General features: G+C 39.5%; 1 protein-coding gene across 1 annotated transcript in view; it reads left to right on the plus strand.

Annotated features, from left to right (window-relative positions):
- The window catches only part of ROS1 (ROS proto-oncogene 1, receptor tyrosine kinase), a gene marked incomplete at its 5' end in the record, with an annotated part of 73,188 nt that overhangs the window by 36,036 nt on the left and 20,148 nt on the right, over nucleotides 1-17,004 (plus strand). Inside the window, 11 exons of the mRNA XM_082049306.1 lie at nucleotides 640-857; nucleotides 1,534-1,675; nucleotides 5,680-5,912; nucleotides 8,498-8,674; nucleotides 9,703-9,877; nucleotides 10,352-10,469; nucleotides 12,541-12,722; nucleotides 13,363-13,455; nucleotides 14,230-14,365; nucleotides 14,772-14,934; nucleotides 15,206-15,270. Coding sequence (XP_081905432.1) covers nucleotides 640-857; nucleotides 1,534-1,675; nucleotides 5,680-5,912; nucleotides 8,498-8,674; nucleotides 9,703-9,877; nucleotides 10,352-10,469; nucleotides 12,541-12,722; nucleotides 13,363-13,455; nucleotides 14,230-14,365; nucleotides 14,772-14,934; nucleotides 15,206-15,270 — 1,702 coding nt within the window. The remainder of the gene's footprint in view (nucleotides 1-639; nucleotides 858-1,533; nucleotides 1,676-5,679; nucleotides 5,913-8,497; nucleotides 8,675-9,702; nucleotides 9,878-10,351; nucleotides 10,470-12,540; nucleotides 12,723-13,362; nucleotides 13,456-14,229; nucleotides 14,366-14,771; nucleotides 14,935-15,205; nucleotides 15,271-17,004) is intronic.

Consider the following 17,004-nt stretch of genomic DNA (forward strand, 5'->3'; position numbering starts at 1 on the left):
TAATCTTTTCCTTCTTGGCAGCAAGTCCATTTAGAACCATAGAATCCTTTCACTTGGAAGAAACCCTCAGGATCATCGAGTCAAGTGATGAGGGGTGTTCTTTTGTTACTTTTTGTTTACTATCAGAGAGCAGTTTCCTATTGTGTTCTCTCTATAGACTCCTTTTCTGCTTCCAAAATTTGTCTCCCCTTTCCCTGTTGTGTTACTGTGAACTTTGCAAGTGAAAATCTGTTTGGAAGAGAAGAGAGAAAAAGTTGCTAGAGAAAGTTGCTCTCTGTTCTGCATATCTGTCCTTTCTGCGACAAGTAAGTTCATACTCATCAGTGTGTACTGTCCTCGATAATACAGCAACACGATCTGGATTTCCAAGGTCTTTAGGTACTTGAACTTAAATTCTTCAGTAAATCTGTACCTTAAGTGAATCTGTTAATGAGCCTTTACTTTGATGACTGCCATTTTTGTGTCCATGAAAGTGATCAATAAAGTACATTCAGGTGGGATCTTTTTTCTATTTCTGTTTGTGAAAGAAGAGAGAATAATTTATGGTTACACTTTCTCATAGGAATGGTAATTGAATGCCATGTAAGTTTGAATTGGTCTAGCAGTAATTTTTTTTTCATTTTTTGATGTTTTTCCTAGATGAAAGATGCCTGATTCTATTGCTAGACACTGAGAAACCTACTATTCTTGATACGACAAACACCAGTATTACATTAAGCTTGCCATCTGCCACACCACAGCAGCTATGTCCTGGCATATCGCAGCCTACGCCAACATATCTGGTATTTCTTGGACAAATGACTAACAGCCACGGGAACTCAAGCTACCATTTGTCTGCTCTACAGCAAAACCCATTGGTATGGTTATTTTGGAGTAAAAATGGACATGATATCATATGTGAACAGGGAATGTGATATCACTGCTAGTCATTTTACAAGCCATTTTGTTACTTTAAGTCAGGGATTTTTTCCACTTCTATATCCCCAATAGTAATTCCCCTTTCTCATCAGTATTTGTTAAGTGGTAGATTCTTTAGCTTTCCTCTGTGCAAGCACTCCTCTACTTTTTAACATGTCTTTGCTAAAATCCTGTTAAAACAGGTTTTCAGTTTGTACTTGTAAAAAGAGTAGTTGTGGTTGATATTAATCTGTTTAAATAACCCTTGAGACTCTCCAGCAATCATAAGGCCTGCCTTCATATGTTTTGTGGTAAATGTACTTGCCTAAAGTAATTTTTTCTTCTGTTACATATTTTTGGACTTTGCCATTTCCTATTTAAGCACCAGCCACTGAACAATATGCTTTCGTAGCCATGCTAATTACACCTCAGCTTGTTTTTTAGCATGTATTTTCCATAGTGACCTATTAATAAAACTATCATGTTAACTTTTTTTTTTTTTTAATGCTAAGGTGTATTAGAATGCAAAAGCACTAATGTATTTTTTTTAATACTCGTTTTATTGACAGATGATTGGATTGACATATGAATCTCTTTTCTAAGAATACTTGTTTATTGTCTGATTTTGAATTACAGGAATTTCAGGGTCCTATAGCCATCATAGACAATCTACAGCCATTTTCAAGTTATGTCATACAAGTTGCAGTGAAAAACTACTATTCAGATCAGGAAGGGCTGCCTATGGGAAAAGAGACAATTGCCACAACTCTGTATGGAGGTTTGTTTCACATTTTATTCTGGCTTTGAACGCAATTCTCATCTCAGTTAGAGGTGTGCATGTTTGGGTTGCAAATCAGAAAATAGAGAAATTTTCTGCTTAAAATGTAACCTGTGTAGATCTTCATAACATTTTGGCAACCAGACTTGATGAATCTGTAAGATTCATAACACATGTATGTATTCTTCAGTGCTTTTGCTCATTGGCTTCCTGAGGAAAGATAAACTGTGGTCATAAGTGGCTAAACAGTTCCAGTTTCTGCCTTGGACCACATTTTTAATAAATTGTATTTGAATGTATATGTGGTTATGCATGTTTAAATACATGCATTATTCAGCATTAAGATTTTTCGCCATGGCTTGACATTATTCTCATAATTACTATTTCTTAGGGTAATGCAGGTTTGATTTATTGTGAACCAGGCCAAAACCACAACACTTTATTTTTACTTCTCTTGGTCTGAATACTAATTGCACATTTTCAGCTGATTTCAATAATTTTGATGTGCCCTTCTCAGGCCCTTTTACACTAGAAGAAGAAAGGAGTAGTGTTTTGAACTTGAATATTCACTGTGTAATTTAGGGCAGAGAGTGGACCGGTTAAGGATTACTTACCTTCATAGTTATCCTCTCCACCCCGTGCTGGACTTTCCATTGCAGAACATAGATCTGGTGCTGCCTTAGTTCCCTAACTAAATAGAAACTAGAAATGTTGGACTTTGTGCATTCAGATGTCTACTTGAGTCCAAAACTACTGACTACTCATCTTGTTGTACTTGTTGAAACATGGGGCATTTCATAATGAGGAAACTCCACTCTCTGCTGCACTTCAATGCAGACCCAGGTGCTGACACTAGGAGTGCCAGCATGTCTCCCATCTGTCCTTGAAGCCAACATGGCCCAGAAGCTTTGCTCAGTTGCCACAAGAGCAACTGAGATTCATAGGCAGCCCAAGTTGAAGATGTCCCTATTCTTTGAGAATACTACTAGTCTGAGCTAGATGTTTTCTGTGGTTGGAAATATCTTAATTAGGGCAGTAAGTTGCATCTTGTCATCCCCCAGAAAGAAAAGCATTATCTGAAGATGCATGCTGTGCCTTTGCATGGGTTGTGTTGCCTTGCAACCCAACACACTAGAAGTAGCTGCTCAGGACTTTTTCTTGTTTTGCATGTGTGTGTATGCACATGTACACTTGTATCTGTCTTCATGAGCAGCTGAATTTGCACTGCTCTTCAGATAATTTTCTCACCATTCGAGTGGAACTGCTGGACTCACTTGATGAAAACATGGAAAACTACGATGAGAGCTAACTATTTCCTGTAGTATACATAGCACTTGCTCTTCTACTGGGTTGGTTTACTCTGCAACTGTGCTCCATTGACTGTGCCTGGTGTCACCAGCCAGGGTCAGCTTGATCCACATAAACTCACCACTTGCAGAGCCATCAGGCACCTCTGACAATAACCAGGTCAGCAAGGCAGAATTGTAACTAAGCCTACATGGCAGGCAGTTTGTATTTTGCAGGAAAGACTGTGGAGATTGTACCCAGAGATGATTGCTGTTGAACTCACAGTGATGTGGGAATGCTATAGCTGCACCTTCACTAGCTTTCCTGTCTGGCTCTTGTCCTGCAGCACTGGAGCAATTCTTCTCTGAAAGAAGGTGATGGAATGAAACTGAGAGGCACGGCAACACCTGGTCCTTGGGCATTAGCTCAGTTAACCCAGCTACAGCAAGGCTGCCCATAGCTGGTGTACAGCTCTGCAGACTATGGAGCTATGGAGATATTGCTGTGATATGCAGACAGGATGCCATAGCAGGAGTCCTATGTTTTCCCCTTCTCTTTCTTTACCTCTGCTTGGCCTTTGGATGCTTCAGAAGGTGCTGAAGCAACTGGAATTGGAATAAGTGCAGCCACCGCTGTGTTTTTCTTACTTGTCTCAGTGTTTCTTTAAAGGTCCATCCATAGAAGAAATAACGTTTCTTTTTGTCACTGTTGTCCACAGGAGAGCATCACCTGTGAGCTGTCAGTGGCTCCTCTTAAGGACAGATCATTCCTTGTTTCTTGTCCTGAGAGCAGTTATATTTTTTCTGTTAAGAAAACCTCAATTTAAGATGAGCCTCTCTTCGTCTTTCAAATGAAAGTGGAACAAGAGGTGCAGGCACACTGCCACTCTTCTTTCAGGATCCAGGGATGCTATGCTTTGGAAATTCTCTTCCACCATGCAATTTTTTTTTTTCCTCTTAACAGTCTGACCTTTTAGCATCTGCAGCATCAAGCAAATAGGCTCTCATCCTGTGTGGTTCTCTGGCTATTATGAGCGTATTTTTTAGGACACTATGGCAAGAAATAAAAAAAAAAAAGCTGGCCTCTGATAAGTAGATGTCAATTCTTTGCATGGGAATCCACATCTGTATTGTAAAAATCTATATGACACACTGATCGGATAAGCCTGAATACTATTGGGATGTGATAAGAATTCACACTCTTGCTTCTGAGCCATCCTGCAGCAACGTACACCCTCTCAGGGACAAAACACAAAGGTAGCATAAGAAACGGGAGACTGGGTTGCTCCACTCAAATGAAATTTTTCAGTCAAGTTAAAATGAAACATGAAACTAAGGATGGGCTTCTCTAGTTGGGACAAAACAGAATGTCATGATCAGAATAATGTCCTAAACAAAGAAAATCAAGCAAAAAAAACAAACAAACCAAAACAAACCAATGAAACAAAAAAGGCAAACCAAGCAAACAACCAACCCTCCAAAATCAAACAAGAAACAAAAAAATCCAAACCAAACCCCAAACCACACCAGCCCCAAATCTAGAGCATTTTAAATATATATTTGTATCAGCATTCAGAACTTCTCACAATTTGTTAAAAAATTTCCAACCAGTGTAAACAGAATGTATATGTGTTCTTGCACTTATGTTCTCAATTTATTGTATGTAACTGCTAGTTTAAATTGTAATCAGATGCTGCTAAGGCTTTTTGAAATGTGTACACCATTTCGTACCTCTGAAGCTGTGTGAATTCTTTCTGTCTTTCCCTCAATTCTGTAATGAAATGAAAGAATTTTGGATTAATCTGTACTTTCCAACAAAAGGCAAGGAAGACAACTTGGAAAAACTACTGCATTGCTCTTGCCACAGAGTGTCACTCTTTCTCCACATATGTTTTAGCTAGTGAAATTAGACTTTGTCTTTACTAGTCCAGCTTCTGTATGTTTCAGTTAAATAATCTGCAGTCTTGCTCCTAGAATATACATTATAGCATATGTACTCATAATTATTTTATGCTAGGAACATAGATAATGCCTTAACTTTTTACCTATGTAGATAGTTCAATAGGAAAAAATAATTTTTAATGTGGAGTTGGGGCATGTCATATATGATTTCAAAGTCTGTGATCTCAAAGTTTCAAAGGAAGGTTTAATTTTTCCAGAACAATTAGTGAGTAACCAGTTGGCATGGACATTAGACCAGCAACCCAGTTTCTGATCAAAACTGTAAATGATGGCAAACAATGCTGAGTTTAGGGTTTTCTTCCTTCAGACTATTCGGTTCAAGAAAGGACTTTCCAATTGGAATAGTACATGAGTACTTTTGCCAGTGCATATTGAAGTAAGCATCATATTAAACTCACATCTGAGACCCTGATTAGGAAACAGACAGCAGGAATTCAGTGATACGACTACAAATGTAGAAGTATAGGACAGCAGCTGGTGTTTTTTTTGTTTGCTTGCACGGTAGGATAACCAAGGCAATACTAAAAAAGTCCCTCAAAATATTTTGAACTTGTCTGCAGCTGACTGACTATACAAGAATATAAGTTTTACATGTGTAGAGTGGCAGTCCTGTAAATGAGTTATATCCATACACTTGTAAGCCTTTTTTCAGTGATATTTCTTGACTTCTCTAAAAATAACACAAGAAAACAAACAAAAAAAACCCTCTAGTGATATCTGTCCCTGAAAGGAAATTATTTTTTCTTTCTGTTTCAGTCCCAGAGGCAGTTGATTCCATTAAGACAGTGGTTTTGTCTGACACCACCATCAACATCTCTTGGAGCGAACCTTTGAAGCCAAATGGACCTCTGGAATCTGTCCGCTATCAAATCTCTGTTAATTTATTACCTCCTGTCCCAGCGACACCCTTGCGAAAAAGTGAATTTCCAGATGGGACACTTGCCTGGTCTGTCAGTGGGCTCCAATCTGGAACAATCAATTCATTCAAGGTATAATATAAGCAGCTTTACCTGCACTAACTTGCAAATCTTTAAGTTGCTCTTCTGGAAAGCTATATGTGTGTTTTGAAAATATGCATTCAAAACTTGGCAGACATCTCTCAGTCCTTTAGTCTTAAGGAAAAATAAACACCACAGTTTATTCCTGCATAGATAGTTCAGATAAAATCCTAGAACTGAGGTCTTTTCTATTTGGGGAGCACATCACAAATCTCAAAAATAAATAGGAGTTTCTGCTGCAATCCTGTTGTTACTGCCCTCAATCTCCATGCAACACTCTAAGAGAGGGTCAAGTAATGGCTAACCTCTGTTCTGAAAGGAGGTTGCCTGGAACTGTGACCTGCTTTTGAAGGACTAGTTGTAGTGCAATAACCTGGGCTATGTGAGTGCATGGCCAAAAGATAAAAGCTTTTCTCAGGAAAGCAACATATCTGAAACCTTCATAAAGAGGAAACCTCCTTATGTTACATCAAGAGCAAACTCAGTCATTTTGTGAATTGCTGCTTTTCATTTAATCAACAACTTTTCATTTAGAAAAAAAAAAATTCTTAGTCCAATAAACCAAAAAGTATCTGAAATATTCATAGAGATATAGTACATGACCGGATTAATATTTGCCTGATTCTGTCTTCCAGCAGTCACATTTTAAAGAAAAGTGTACTATAAAATATGCATGCAAAGTTCATAACAAGTACAATATATCAATGCTGATCCTTTAACAGATGTAGAGGACTAACAATAATTCAAACATGCAAGTAGGGGCTTGGCTATTTGGTGGCCTTTGAAGACAATTTCTGTAGACAAGAATATTGAAGGGTGGTTATAAACCCTCTGATTTTGGATTGCATTGAAATATGATGCTGTCAGTGCAAGGGAAGAAGTAGTTTCTTCCACTGTCCAAGCAAGTCATAGACAGAGGAAGACAGAAATAATAAGAGGCCAGCCGCAGGCTACCTAGCAGAAGCAGCAGAATGGGATATCCATCCATCCGCTGCTGCAGTTCATGTGGACTCCCACGCCAGTGTTGCACAAAAACTTCGGTGTCTTGTGTAGTTATGCTGGGCTATGAATGGTGAGAATTGGGGGCAGACAGAGCAGCCCCCCACCCCGCCCTGCTCTCAGACTCAGGCAGCGAGGCTTTTGGGGCAGCCAGGGCAGGGGAAGCATCATCCTAAAGTAATGTCAGTATTACCTCCCTGAGCAGTAGTCATTTCTGTAAAAGTGAGCAGGAAAAATACCTTAATGTTGAAACAAAATCAAGAAGGTGGAGGAACAAAAAGAATTCAAAGCAGCAAGGACTAAAAAGGCAGCTGGGAAGGCTCTATTAGTATGCTGAAGAGGAAGACAGTAGGAAGAATAGGTTGCGGTATCTAGTGGGTTTTTTTTGTTTGGTTGGTTTTTAGGAACAGGAGGCTTGTGACTAGATATTTAACACAATTGCATGAAGCCAATGTTAGCAGAACAGATCAGGAGAAGAAAAGATCAGGTTAAAGAATATTTATGTAGGTTATATATATTTAAGTCAACAGCACCTGATGGCCTTAAGCTACCTAAAGAGCTGGTTAAAAATAGTCTATGAATGTTCATAATTATCTTCAGTAACTTTTGGAAGAGAGGAAGTCCCACAGAACTACAAAAAAAATAAAGTTACACTTCACTTCAAAAAGGGAATTATAGACTACTTTGTGTGAATTTAGTACCTGAAGTTATTTTAGGGATATATATGGTTTTACTAGGACTATATCAGAGCATATATAGGTATTATTAGGACAAAATGGTAAATAGTTGGTCTACAACCATCTAGAGGATAACAGAAGAATAAAAATGTCCAATGTGGATTCATGAGAACAAAACATACTGCTTCACCCTTTACAGGTGAACGGTTAAAAGGAAAATAATAACTGATGTATCAGGTCAGCAGGGCTATCACCAGGGTGACGTTTTCAAAAGCAACCAAGTAAACATGTCTGCAGAATGCACACTGAGTGCATCACATACTCTGAGAGAGTGGTTATCACAGTTCACCCATGGTCAGAGAGAATACTGAGGTGATGACCGGACGGTATCTGTTCTCTCCTTAAACTGATTTTGTGCTTCTGTGAATGATTTAGATGGTAAAATGAGGAATACCTACAAACCTGTATACCTTTATGTATATCTGTAAGTATGCATACTCAAACATCTTGTCATATTTGTGGCTTCCTGGAAGGCAGTATACTAGGGCATTTCCTTACCTTGTATTTTTTTTATTTTGAAACACTGCACAGTATGTGATGTGAGACCTGTATGCCTGTGTAAGAGTTTGTGGCATTTAAGAGAAGTATAGAAAGAGTCTTTTTAGAAAGATAAAATTAGAAATTAAGAAGAATCTCTGAGGAAGGGAACTCTAGGCTGTGAACTTCCAGTCTGAAGATGTGTAACGCCTCAGCTGTGAGGCTCAAAGTTTTTCTACACCTATACCTATATTGCCTGAATATTGTCTTGTTGAAAACAGCCAATCTTCCAAACACTTGGAGTTGCTAACACTACTTTTCCAGTTGGTCTGGTGTTGTACCGTTTATCTGTTTCCTGACCAGGTTCTTGCTTTTCATCCCAATGAGAACTGGTTTTCTGAAAGTGTCCCTGTTATTGCAAAGACTTTTGAGACTCCAGCTGCACCTGACAATATAGTTCCCAGAAACACCAGTGTCCAGCTGGAATGGAGAGCTCCTCTACATGTCAATGAAACCAGCTTTTGGTTTGAGCTGCGTAAGGTAAAAATATCCTTTAATTTTTTTTTCCAGATGAGAAAATTTAACCCACTCTGTCCTCATGAGCAGCATGGGGTAGCAGGATGAATCTGAAGAGTCTCAGTGGTTAATTTGGGCAGGGTGATGTCAGTCTCAGTGGCTCAGAAGGGGCAGGATGGAGGCAGTGTTTGCCAGGAACAAGGGGGAGTGCAGCTGTAGCATTTAATACTCCATAGTGCCAAAGGACATCCTGGATGACCCCACCAGAATTCCTCCCAGGTCTCCTGTTTCAGTAGAGTCTCCTCCCTTTTTCCTCACTGCCCTCCCCCAAGCTGGCTTGTAGCTACATATCCTATGTCTGCTCTGCACAAGAAAGAGAAGAAAGGGATTTTCAGCATTTAATATGAGCTACAAGCTAGTATCTGAATTTTATTTTCCTGTAATAGAGGCTAGGAGAAAATGATGGAGAGAAAAATGGGTCTGGAAGTGCAGACTGTCGAGGTAAGTGCTGCAGTGAGAGCAGCATGGATGGAAGCTTCAGATTTTAATGTCTGGACCACTAGACACAGAAAATGTCATGTGCTAAACTGGATCACGTAGATTCCTTAATATAGATCATCAGATTCATTAGACCTACACCAAACATTTCCCATCTGCCCTAAAACAAATGTCATAGCACAATTCCACTAAACTGCCTTCTTTCAAGTGCATCATGGCAAGCTGAACTCATGGGTCCGTCACAGTGATCCAGAAATACAAGATGTACAGAGATAAGCAAGGGAAAGGCTCCTTTTGGCTGTGCAAAGGGGTCACTTAATCTGTTGTCCTTTGTGGCTGCCAAGACTTGTAGGTCTCCTGAAAACAAAGAAAAAAATGGGTTTTTTGTCCTTGGTCTCCAGGAGGACAAAGTCGTGTGATTAAAACAGCGCATGCATAAACTTTCCCCTATGATATTAAAAGGCGGAAAAGTAATTAATCTACCCAGGAATAGAACTGTGACACACTTTCAGCAGAGTAAGAAAGTTGACCATGATGATATTTTATTTTTCTAGTGGCAAACAAAAAGTGACTGGTTTTCTCCTGCAAGCGCTGCGTGCACAGCAGATCTTGTTTACACATGCAATCTCACAGGAACTCTTCCTTCAACCAACTACTTTGTAAGAGTAACAGTAGTTTATGTTACAGGAGTGCAAAGTACTTCCTCTTCAACAAGCTTTAAAACTACAGGTAAGCACTGAATGTAGCATAACAAGGTTTTAAGACTCTTTTCAGGACATGAATATTCAAACATGATATTTTATAAAATTTATCAGGCAATTTTCTTGTACTAAAAACCAATAGTTGTGTGTGTTTGAAAAATAAATAGCACAGTATCACATCTGCAAAAGTAAAAGGGTGAAACAAATGAGGTTCACTTTCAAGTGGAGCACAGGAAAAGAGTGAGGGGAACTGAAATGAAATGCCTATATGCATATGACCTCATAACTACAGGTGAAAGGCTGCATGTGAATGAAAATTTGAAAATTGTCCATCAAAAAGCAAAGGCCGAAGATTCATACTCCATGGGTATTATTGATAAAGATCCTCCATTGCTTTGTAAACACTCATGTGCACATGTAAATTTTTGTCTGTGCCTATTAGCCCCTTGTCTTGCTATAAACACATTGTAAGTGTTCTGTTTCTCCCCTCTTCTGGTCTTAGCTGGTGTTCCCAGTAAGCCAGGAGTTCCAAAAAAATCAGAAGACACCAAAAACTCTGTACAGTGGGAAAAGGCTGATGACAATGGAAGCAACCTGACCTACTACATCTTAGAAAGCAGGTAAGCTATGCATGGAGGTACTCTTCCCATAGAGAGCTGCCCGTAACAAATCTGGGTGTGCAGAGGCTTTCAGTTTGGCTCCGATAGGAAGAGTGAAATATCAATGACCCTTCTCAAAATGGCCTTTTTCATGGGATCTCTTTCTCAGGTAAACTAAGTAGCCACCATTTCCAGAAATTCCTGGAAAACTTAGAAGAAAATGCACACTAACAATATTACAGACCAACCCTGAAATACAGGGATATATTTGGATATATGTTGGTGAATTAGAAGAAGATTTGGAGATACTGTCAAAGCACAAATTTTAAACACTTAGTATGTATTCTCAGCTAAAATATATGTAGAAATAGTGTTCAGAGGAATCACGGAAAGGTGTTACAAAGTGGCCAGAAAGAATCATAAGGTATTACCTCTAACTTGGGATGACCAGATAATTTTTAAAGCATTCTGTCATCAAATACAGTTTGTCTGGACTACACATGTCACACTCATTAGGTATCTATGGAGTGCCAGTTCTCACTCATTCCTGCACTGGCATTGTAAGGGCTGAATGGACAGGTTAGAGTGTATTGTTGTGGTTAATGACTTTGAAATTTCTAATTTTTTAGGGTTTATTTAAGGTAGGCAATGCAAGACTTAAAGCATTATTTAAAAATGGGGAAAGTCCATCTTCTGATATATTCCTATGACATGTTTAGAAATCAGGACTGATGGAGGGAAGCAATTTTTTAAACTCAGATATTATTTCCTTTTCCTCGGCTAACTCTGTGCTTATGAAAGCTAACGACTGACAGCACCGTGGAGCTGGGCATACTTTACCTATATAAGTTTTCACCCAGACATACTTTCCTGGTGCTGTAAGCTTCCTCCATACAGTTCTGTGAGTGTGTAGCAGCACTGACCTGCGTGCTATGAGACCACCATAATTTTGATATGCCAACTGCCAGTTTGTACCTGGCTTGCTGTGCATGGGTAGAGCCCTGGCCTGTGTCAGGGCTATGTGTTAGCCACTGTGTTCTCTAGGCTCCAGCTTCTCATTCATCTCTGAAATCTTAATACATTGCTAAGGTGTTGGGTTTTTTTAATGAAATGAACATTCTTCCTGCAGTTTGAATGTGCACATGCTGATATTTTTGTCTGAATTTAGCTTTGAACCTCATGGTCATTTTACACCAGGTAGAAAAATGTTAGGCCAGTGGTATAGCATTCTAGAAAATATTTGCACAGACTTTTGAAACAAACCCTGTTTTTCATACAGTTCTGGTAGGGATATGTACACACCAAGGACATGAACACACAGTTTTCCCATGTCTTTCTGATTTAGAAGTGTTTGACCTTTTTTTTGCTTCATTAAAGTGTGTTGGGAGAATGATTGACATGCACATGAAGGTCACTTCATATGAAATACTAGTGTCTTGCGTGACATGAAATGATATTTCAGATATGGCCTTTCAAGTTGAAATACATGGTCTGCTTTTGGTCGGTGAATAATCAGCTCTGAATTTATTGTGAGCAATCAATCTCAGTCCAATGGGGAAAGGAAGAAATATACCCAGCAGTCAGCAGATACTGTGGGAAACTGGCTAGCTGAAGAATCGGGGCTTCCCTGCCAATGACCTGCTTCCTGTTTAGCTTGTGAAACCTGATGCACAAGAGCCACTGAATTACTCTGGGCCCAGGAAAGCAAAAACCTCTAGCAGGACACAAAAATAAATGTCTACTTTTTTTTTTTTTCTGAAAGCCAAATAGGAAAGTTTTGAACTCTTGGCTGTGAGGTGTTTACTGAAACAGGTGAAACAGTGCTGGAGATTTTTTATGTCTAAAACATTCTAGCATTTCATTTCCAATGCCAAGCTAAAGATGTGTAATTCCTAGCATTGCTGAAATGGCATAATACAATCTTCTGCTCTGTAGCCAAAACCCCATTATGAGATTGAGCTTTCTTTCATGCAGGCAGAGAGAGATATTTTGAAGGCCATGGAACTGAAGTGAAGAAAGATGGGAGGGAAAGAAGTAATCTGCCCTGACTATGTTAATGACATACCTGTGTTTTTTGCTCTGCCTGTTGCAGGAAGCATTCTAACAACACCACAAAGTCCTTGTGGGAGGTGGTTTACAATGGCTCCTGTACCAGCATTTGCACATGGGAGGCCAAGAACCTAGAAGGAACTTTCCAGTTCAGAGTGGCAGCTGCAAATTCCCTGGGACTTGGTGAATACAGTGACACAAGCAAGGATATAATTTTGGGTGAAGGTATGTCCTGTACTTTCTTACTCTGTTAATGAAGTTTTGTATTCAGAATAACCATACCAATTTATGAAGACAGACCTACTATTTTAATAATTATATTGCTGAACAGGTAACGTAATGTGTCTAAGCACTGGTAAATGGCGACTTTTATATGGTGAGCCCAGGTGCTGGTGCTCATCCAGGCTCTTCTGCACAGCACAGTGGGCCTGAAATTTGCTTCTGATCATTTATACCAGTTAATCTCTGTGGGCCTGAACCCTGCATTGTGGTATGATTCCTGAAATAAAGGCAAGCTCCCACACCAGGTAAAGATGTGAGGATTACTTTTTGCCCTTAGAGAGAACATTGGACCTGCACTTTGTGAGTGTTTTTGAAAATCCCACCTGGAGTGGTTAAACAGTTCAGCATTTTCTCTTTCCATGTACACAGTAGGTCATCACCCCAGGAGTGGCTCAGAGCTGTGGGAGTAAGATTAGTTTGACCAAATGTAGACATCTACATACAGCTTGCAAGAGAACTTTGTGCAGATGAAAACATTTACACAGCAGGCAGCTCAAGGGTTCTCTCAGGTTTGCTCATCTCTTTAGGACTGATTTTGTTTGTGTACAGAGTCACTAACCAATTTTCCCCTTCTATTTAATAGATACAGTTATCTCCCCAGACACCATCATTGCCATTGCTGCTGTGAGCGGAGCTGTTGTGCTGAGCTTGACTGTGGCCACGCTATTTGGCTTTGGTATGTAGCTGAGTTTTTCGCATATCCTTGGTTTGCCAGGTCTCAGTAAAAGGCAGTTCAAATGGTGGGACATGATCAGCCCCTAGGTTTAGGGAAACGCTGAAAAATCCCCAGGGTAAGAGCTGACAGGAATTTGTATTTTCTCATCCTTTGAGGCCCTAGAGATGGTGGATTATGTTTTCAATATCAAGGGCAGGATTCCAATTCACGCTATCCTCAGGCAGCTCTTGCTGTCGATTCCCTGCAAGAAGAACACAGGATTGCTGAAGAAACTCTCAAGTTGGATACTGCTTTTATTCTGCAAAGGGTCCCATTTTTTTTCTCTTAAGCTTTGTGCCTGAAGAACGGATGTAGAGCGGGGGTGTCAAACTCATTTTCAATGGGGGCTACATCAGTCTCGCGGTTGCCTTCAAAGGACCGAATGTAATTTTAGGACTGTATAAACGTAGGCATAGTTACTGATCTCTACTCATGTAGAGATTACCCTGAGATGCAGGTGTTTGTATGTGGTGGTCCTGCCCTCTCACTCCTCACCCTCTCCCTGGGATACAGTAGTAGCCCTTTGTGTTCAGGTCTTGACTAATTTCTCAGCTCAAGGACCAGTTGTCTGTGTTTTGTGGGAAAAAGATGGTGACCAGACAGAAATGTCTTGCTTACATGAGCTCTGAGGGGTCATATTGAACAGAATACCAAAACAGCTGTAGCCTTTCAGCCTGCTTGCACACTGGGGTGCTCTCAGAGTGAAATGTCTGATGGTCTGCTTTTCTGTTCCAGTATGGCACCAAAGATGGAAATCCGGAAAACAGGCCATGCCTGGGCAGATACTGTTTATGAAGGAAGATGAAGAATTATCTCGACTCAGGGGAATGGCTGAGACAGTGGGACTAGCCAATGCCTGTTATGCTGTAAGGTATGTTCCTGGAGCAAATTTATTTTTCAGGACAAAAACATCTAAGAGGGCTTCCCTGGACTGGTTTTCATCAGTGACACCTCAAGGTGGAGTTAAGGGCTGCATCTGCACTGCAGGGCAGGTCTGCTCTGAAGTAGGCCATGCCACATTGGCTCTCTGGTGTGCACCCTGGCCTGGGTCGCCCCCAGCCCACCCTGCACACTCACATTGGCAAGAAACACAAGTACACGGGGAAGGTAGAACACCTAATGTTTTACAACAGCTTCCAAAACATCCAGGCCTCACTTGAGCTCCCTTTAAATGTGTCAAATGAGACAAATAGTACCAGATTCATTTAAGGAAGAATTTTAATAACATTTCAAACATTCTTAGGTATGAACAAGTGACTACTATTGCTGTTTTGTAGCACTCTTCCTTCTCAAGAAGAGATTGAATCATTGCCAGCTTTCCCTCGGGACAAACTGAACTTACACAAATTGTTAGGAAGTGGAGCATTTGGAGAGGTGTATGAAGGGACTGCAGTAGACATCCTGGCAGATGGAAGTGGAGAATCCAAAGTAGCAGTCAAGGTAATTGCAGCTATGCATTCCTCTGGCAACAGAGTGGGGTGGGCAGAGGGATTTGGCTCAGAGGTTAAACCACAGAAACAGGTGTTGACAGATTTGGGTATTTTACTGCAGTATTTCTTGCAAGTCACTCAGGGCTGAGCCTATCTCCTTGTAATGATTGCTAAATGTGTATTTTAAGGCCATGTCTACGTCTGATTACTTTACTTAAGTGCTACATGATAATGGTGGTGGTGACCTAAGTGCTATTACACTTTTGCTTTCTATTGAGTAGACTTTGAAGAAAGGTGCGACAGACCACGAGAAGAGTGAATTCTTGAAGGAGGCACACTTAATGAGGTAGGGACAGCTCTGCCACTGGGCACCCTTTGGAGCCAATATCATGTGAGGGTGGTGGCCTTCAAGAGGAATGAAAGTAACACTTTCCTCTAAACAAATTACTGTGGTGTTTTGTGGGTGTTCTCTTGCTGCAAAAGAATTAAATCCCTGTTGATTAATATTTTAAAGATAAAACTATGAAACTGATTAACAAAATTTAACATACAGACAGCAAGTTCAGTGTGCTCATGTCATGGATTTATTGGGTTTGTACAGATTATTTCAGTATCTTTGCTTCCTTATAACTGCATTTGTTGTTAAAGGCAATTGGGTAACATTTGGCTAATCCCATTTTACCAAAATAAAAATATCAGAACCAGCTGGTGCCTTGAAGTTTCAAATAACTGTTTTTTAAAAATGTACATACTTACCACTAGAGGTTGCCACATACCTCTTCTATTGAAGCAGACTTAAAAAAATAATGTGTCTGTCATCAATGAGAGAATTTCACATAGTCTGATTGTCAGCTAGAAATCTGGTTTTCCAGAGCCTTCATGAAAACAAATAGAAGTTTGGCTGAGTTTTCAGCTGGTAACATAAGACTGAGAATGTGGTTTAGTTTTCAGATGCACTTCTGCACTTCTCTTCCTTAATATTCATGAATGCAGAATTAGAAGCATCTTTCGAAAAATGAAGGAATTTATATCCTACACAGAAAATATAATGTTATTAAATTTGAAATTTGTTTTCATGGCATTCTTTTTTGTACTTACATACTTGTAAAAAAAATCTTGTGTTTTTTGCCTTTTTCCACATACCATACACTGAATGAGATAAAAGACTCCTGAAAACCAATATGGATCCATGTCATTAAAATGTAAATTAATGGGAAATAGTAAGTTTCATGTGTAAACTTCCTACAATCTATTTTTAGTCTACCTAGCAGTCATAAACCCAGTTAAGGTTTCTTTTCTATGTAGTGTGGAAATTATACGTACCCATAGTTCAAAGTCTCTGAAGATTCCCCAATACTGCTTTCTTGTTGCAGCTAATAATCCAAAACTAGAAATCTTGGAAAAATATATAATTGGAAATTAATACATTTAAATGTAAGCATTGATGTACACCAATACAATCAGGCATAGTAACAAAGAGAACAAAGAAGCTAAAACATTATATATTTCCATTAAACAATATTGTTTTTAAATAAGTATGTTTTAGATGTTTTAAATCTTTCACTTTTTAATGTGAAAAAAGAATGATTTCATTCCCTCATGGAGGGCTTAATGATGTTTCTTGATGTTCATCTGTAAGGTCTCATAAATGAAACCAAGAGCAGAAAGGAAAAATAAGTGGACCTGATTGCTTACAAATGTTGATGCTAGATATTTAAATGTAGCTTTTTTTTTTTTTTTGCTTGCCTTTTTGGATGTTCATTAAAATCTGGATTGTAGTGTTAGGGATACTGTCCCAGTTAAGCAAGGACTATTTGTTTCTTCCATTAATGCTATGCAGCAATGGGGAAATTGAGTTACCTGTATTTCAAAAAGTCATTTGATATTGATTATTGGTGAGTCCTTTGTATACAAATATATGTAGCAAATTCTTGTGTGTATCCCATGACTTGGGAAGTCAGGAATGACAGCTCTGTGGAGAAAGGTCTGCGTGAGCTGTAAGGAAAGTGCCAGGTGCTCCTTCCCGTTTGTGGTCTTGGGAGTGCTGAAATTTGGCTGATTGAGAGGTATGTGTTAGGGG

This window comes from Streptopelia decaocto (assembly GCF_964273445.1).
Source record: "Streptopelia decaocto genome assembly, chromosome: 3".
Lineage (NCBI taxonomy): Eukaryota > Metazoa > Chordata > Aves > Columbiformes > Columbidae > Streptopelia > Streptopelia decaocto.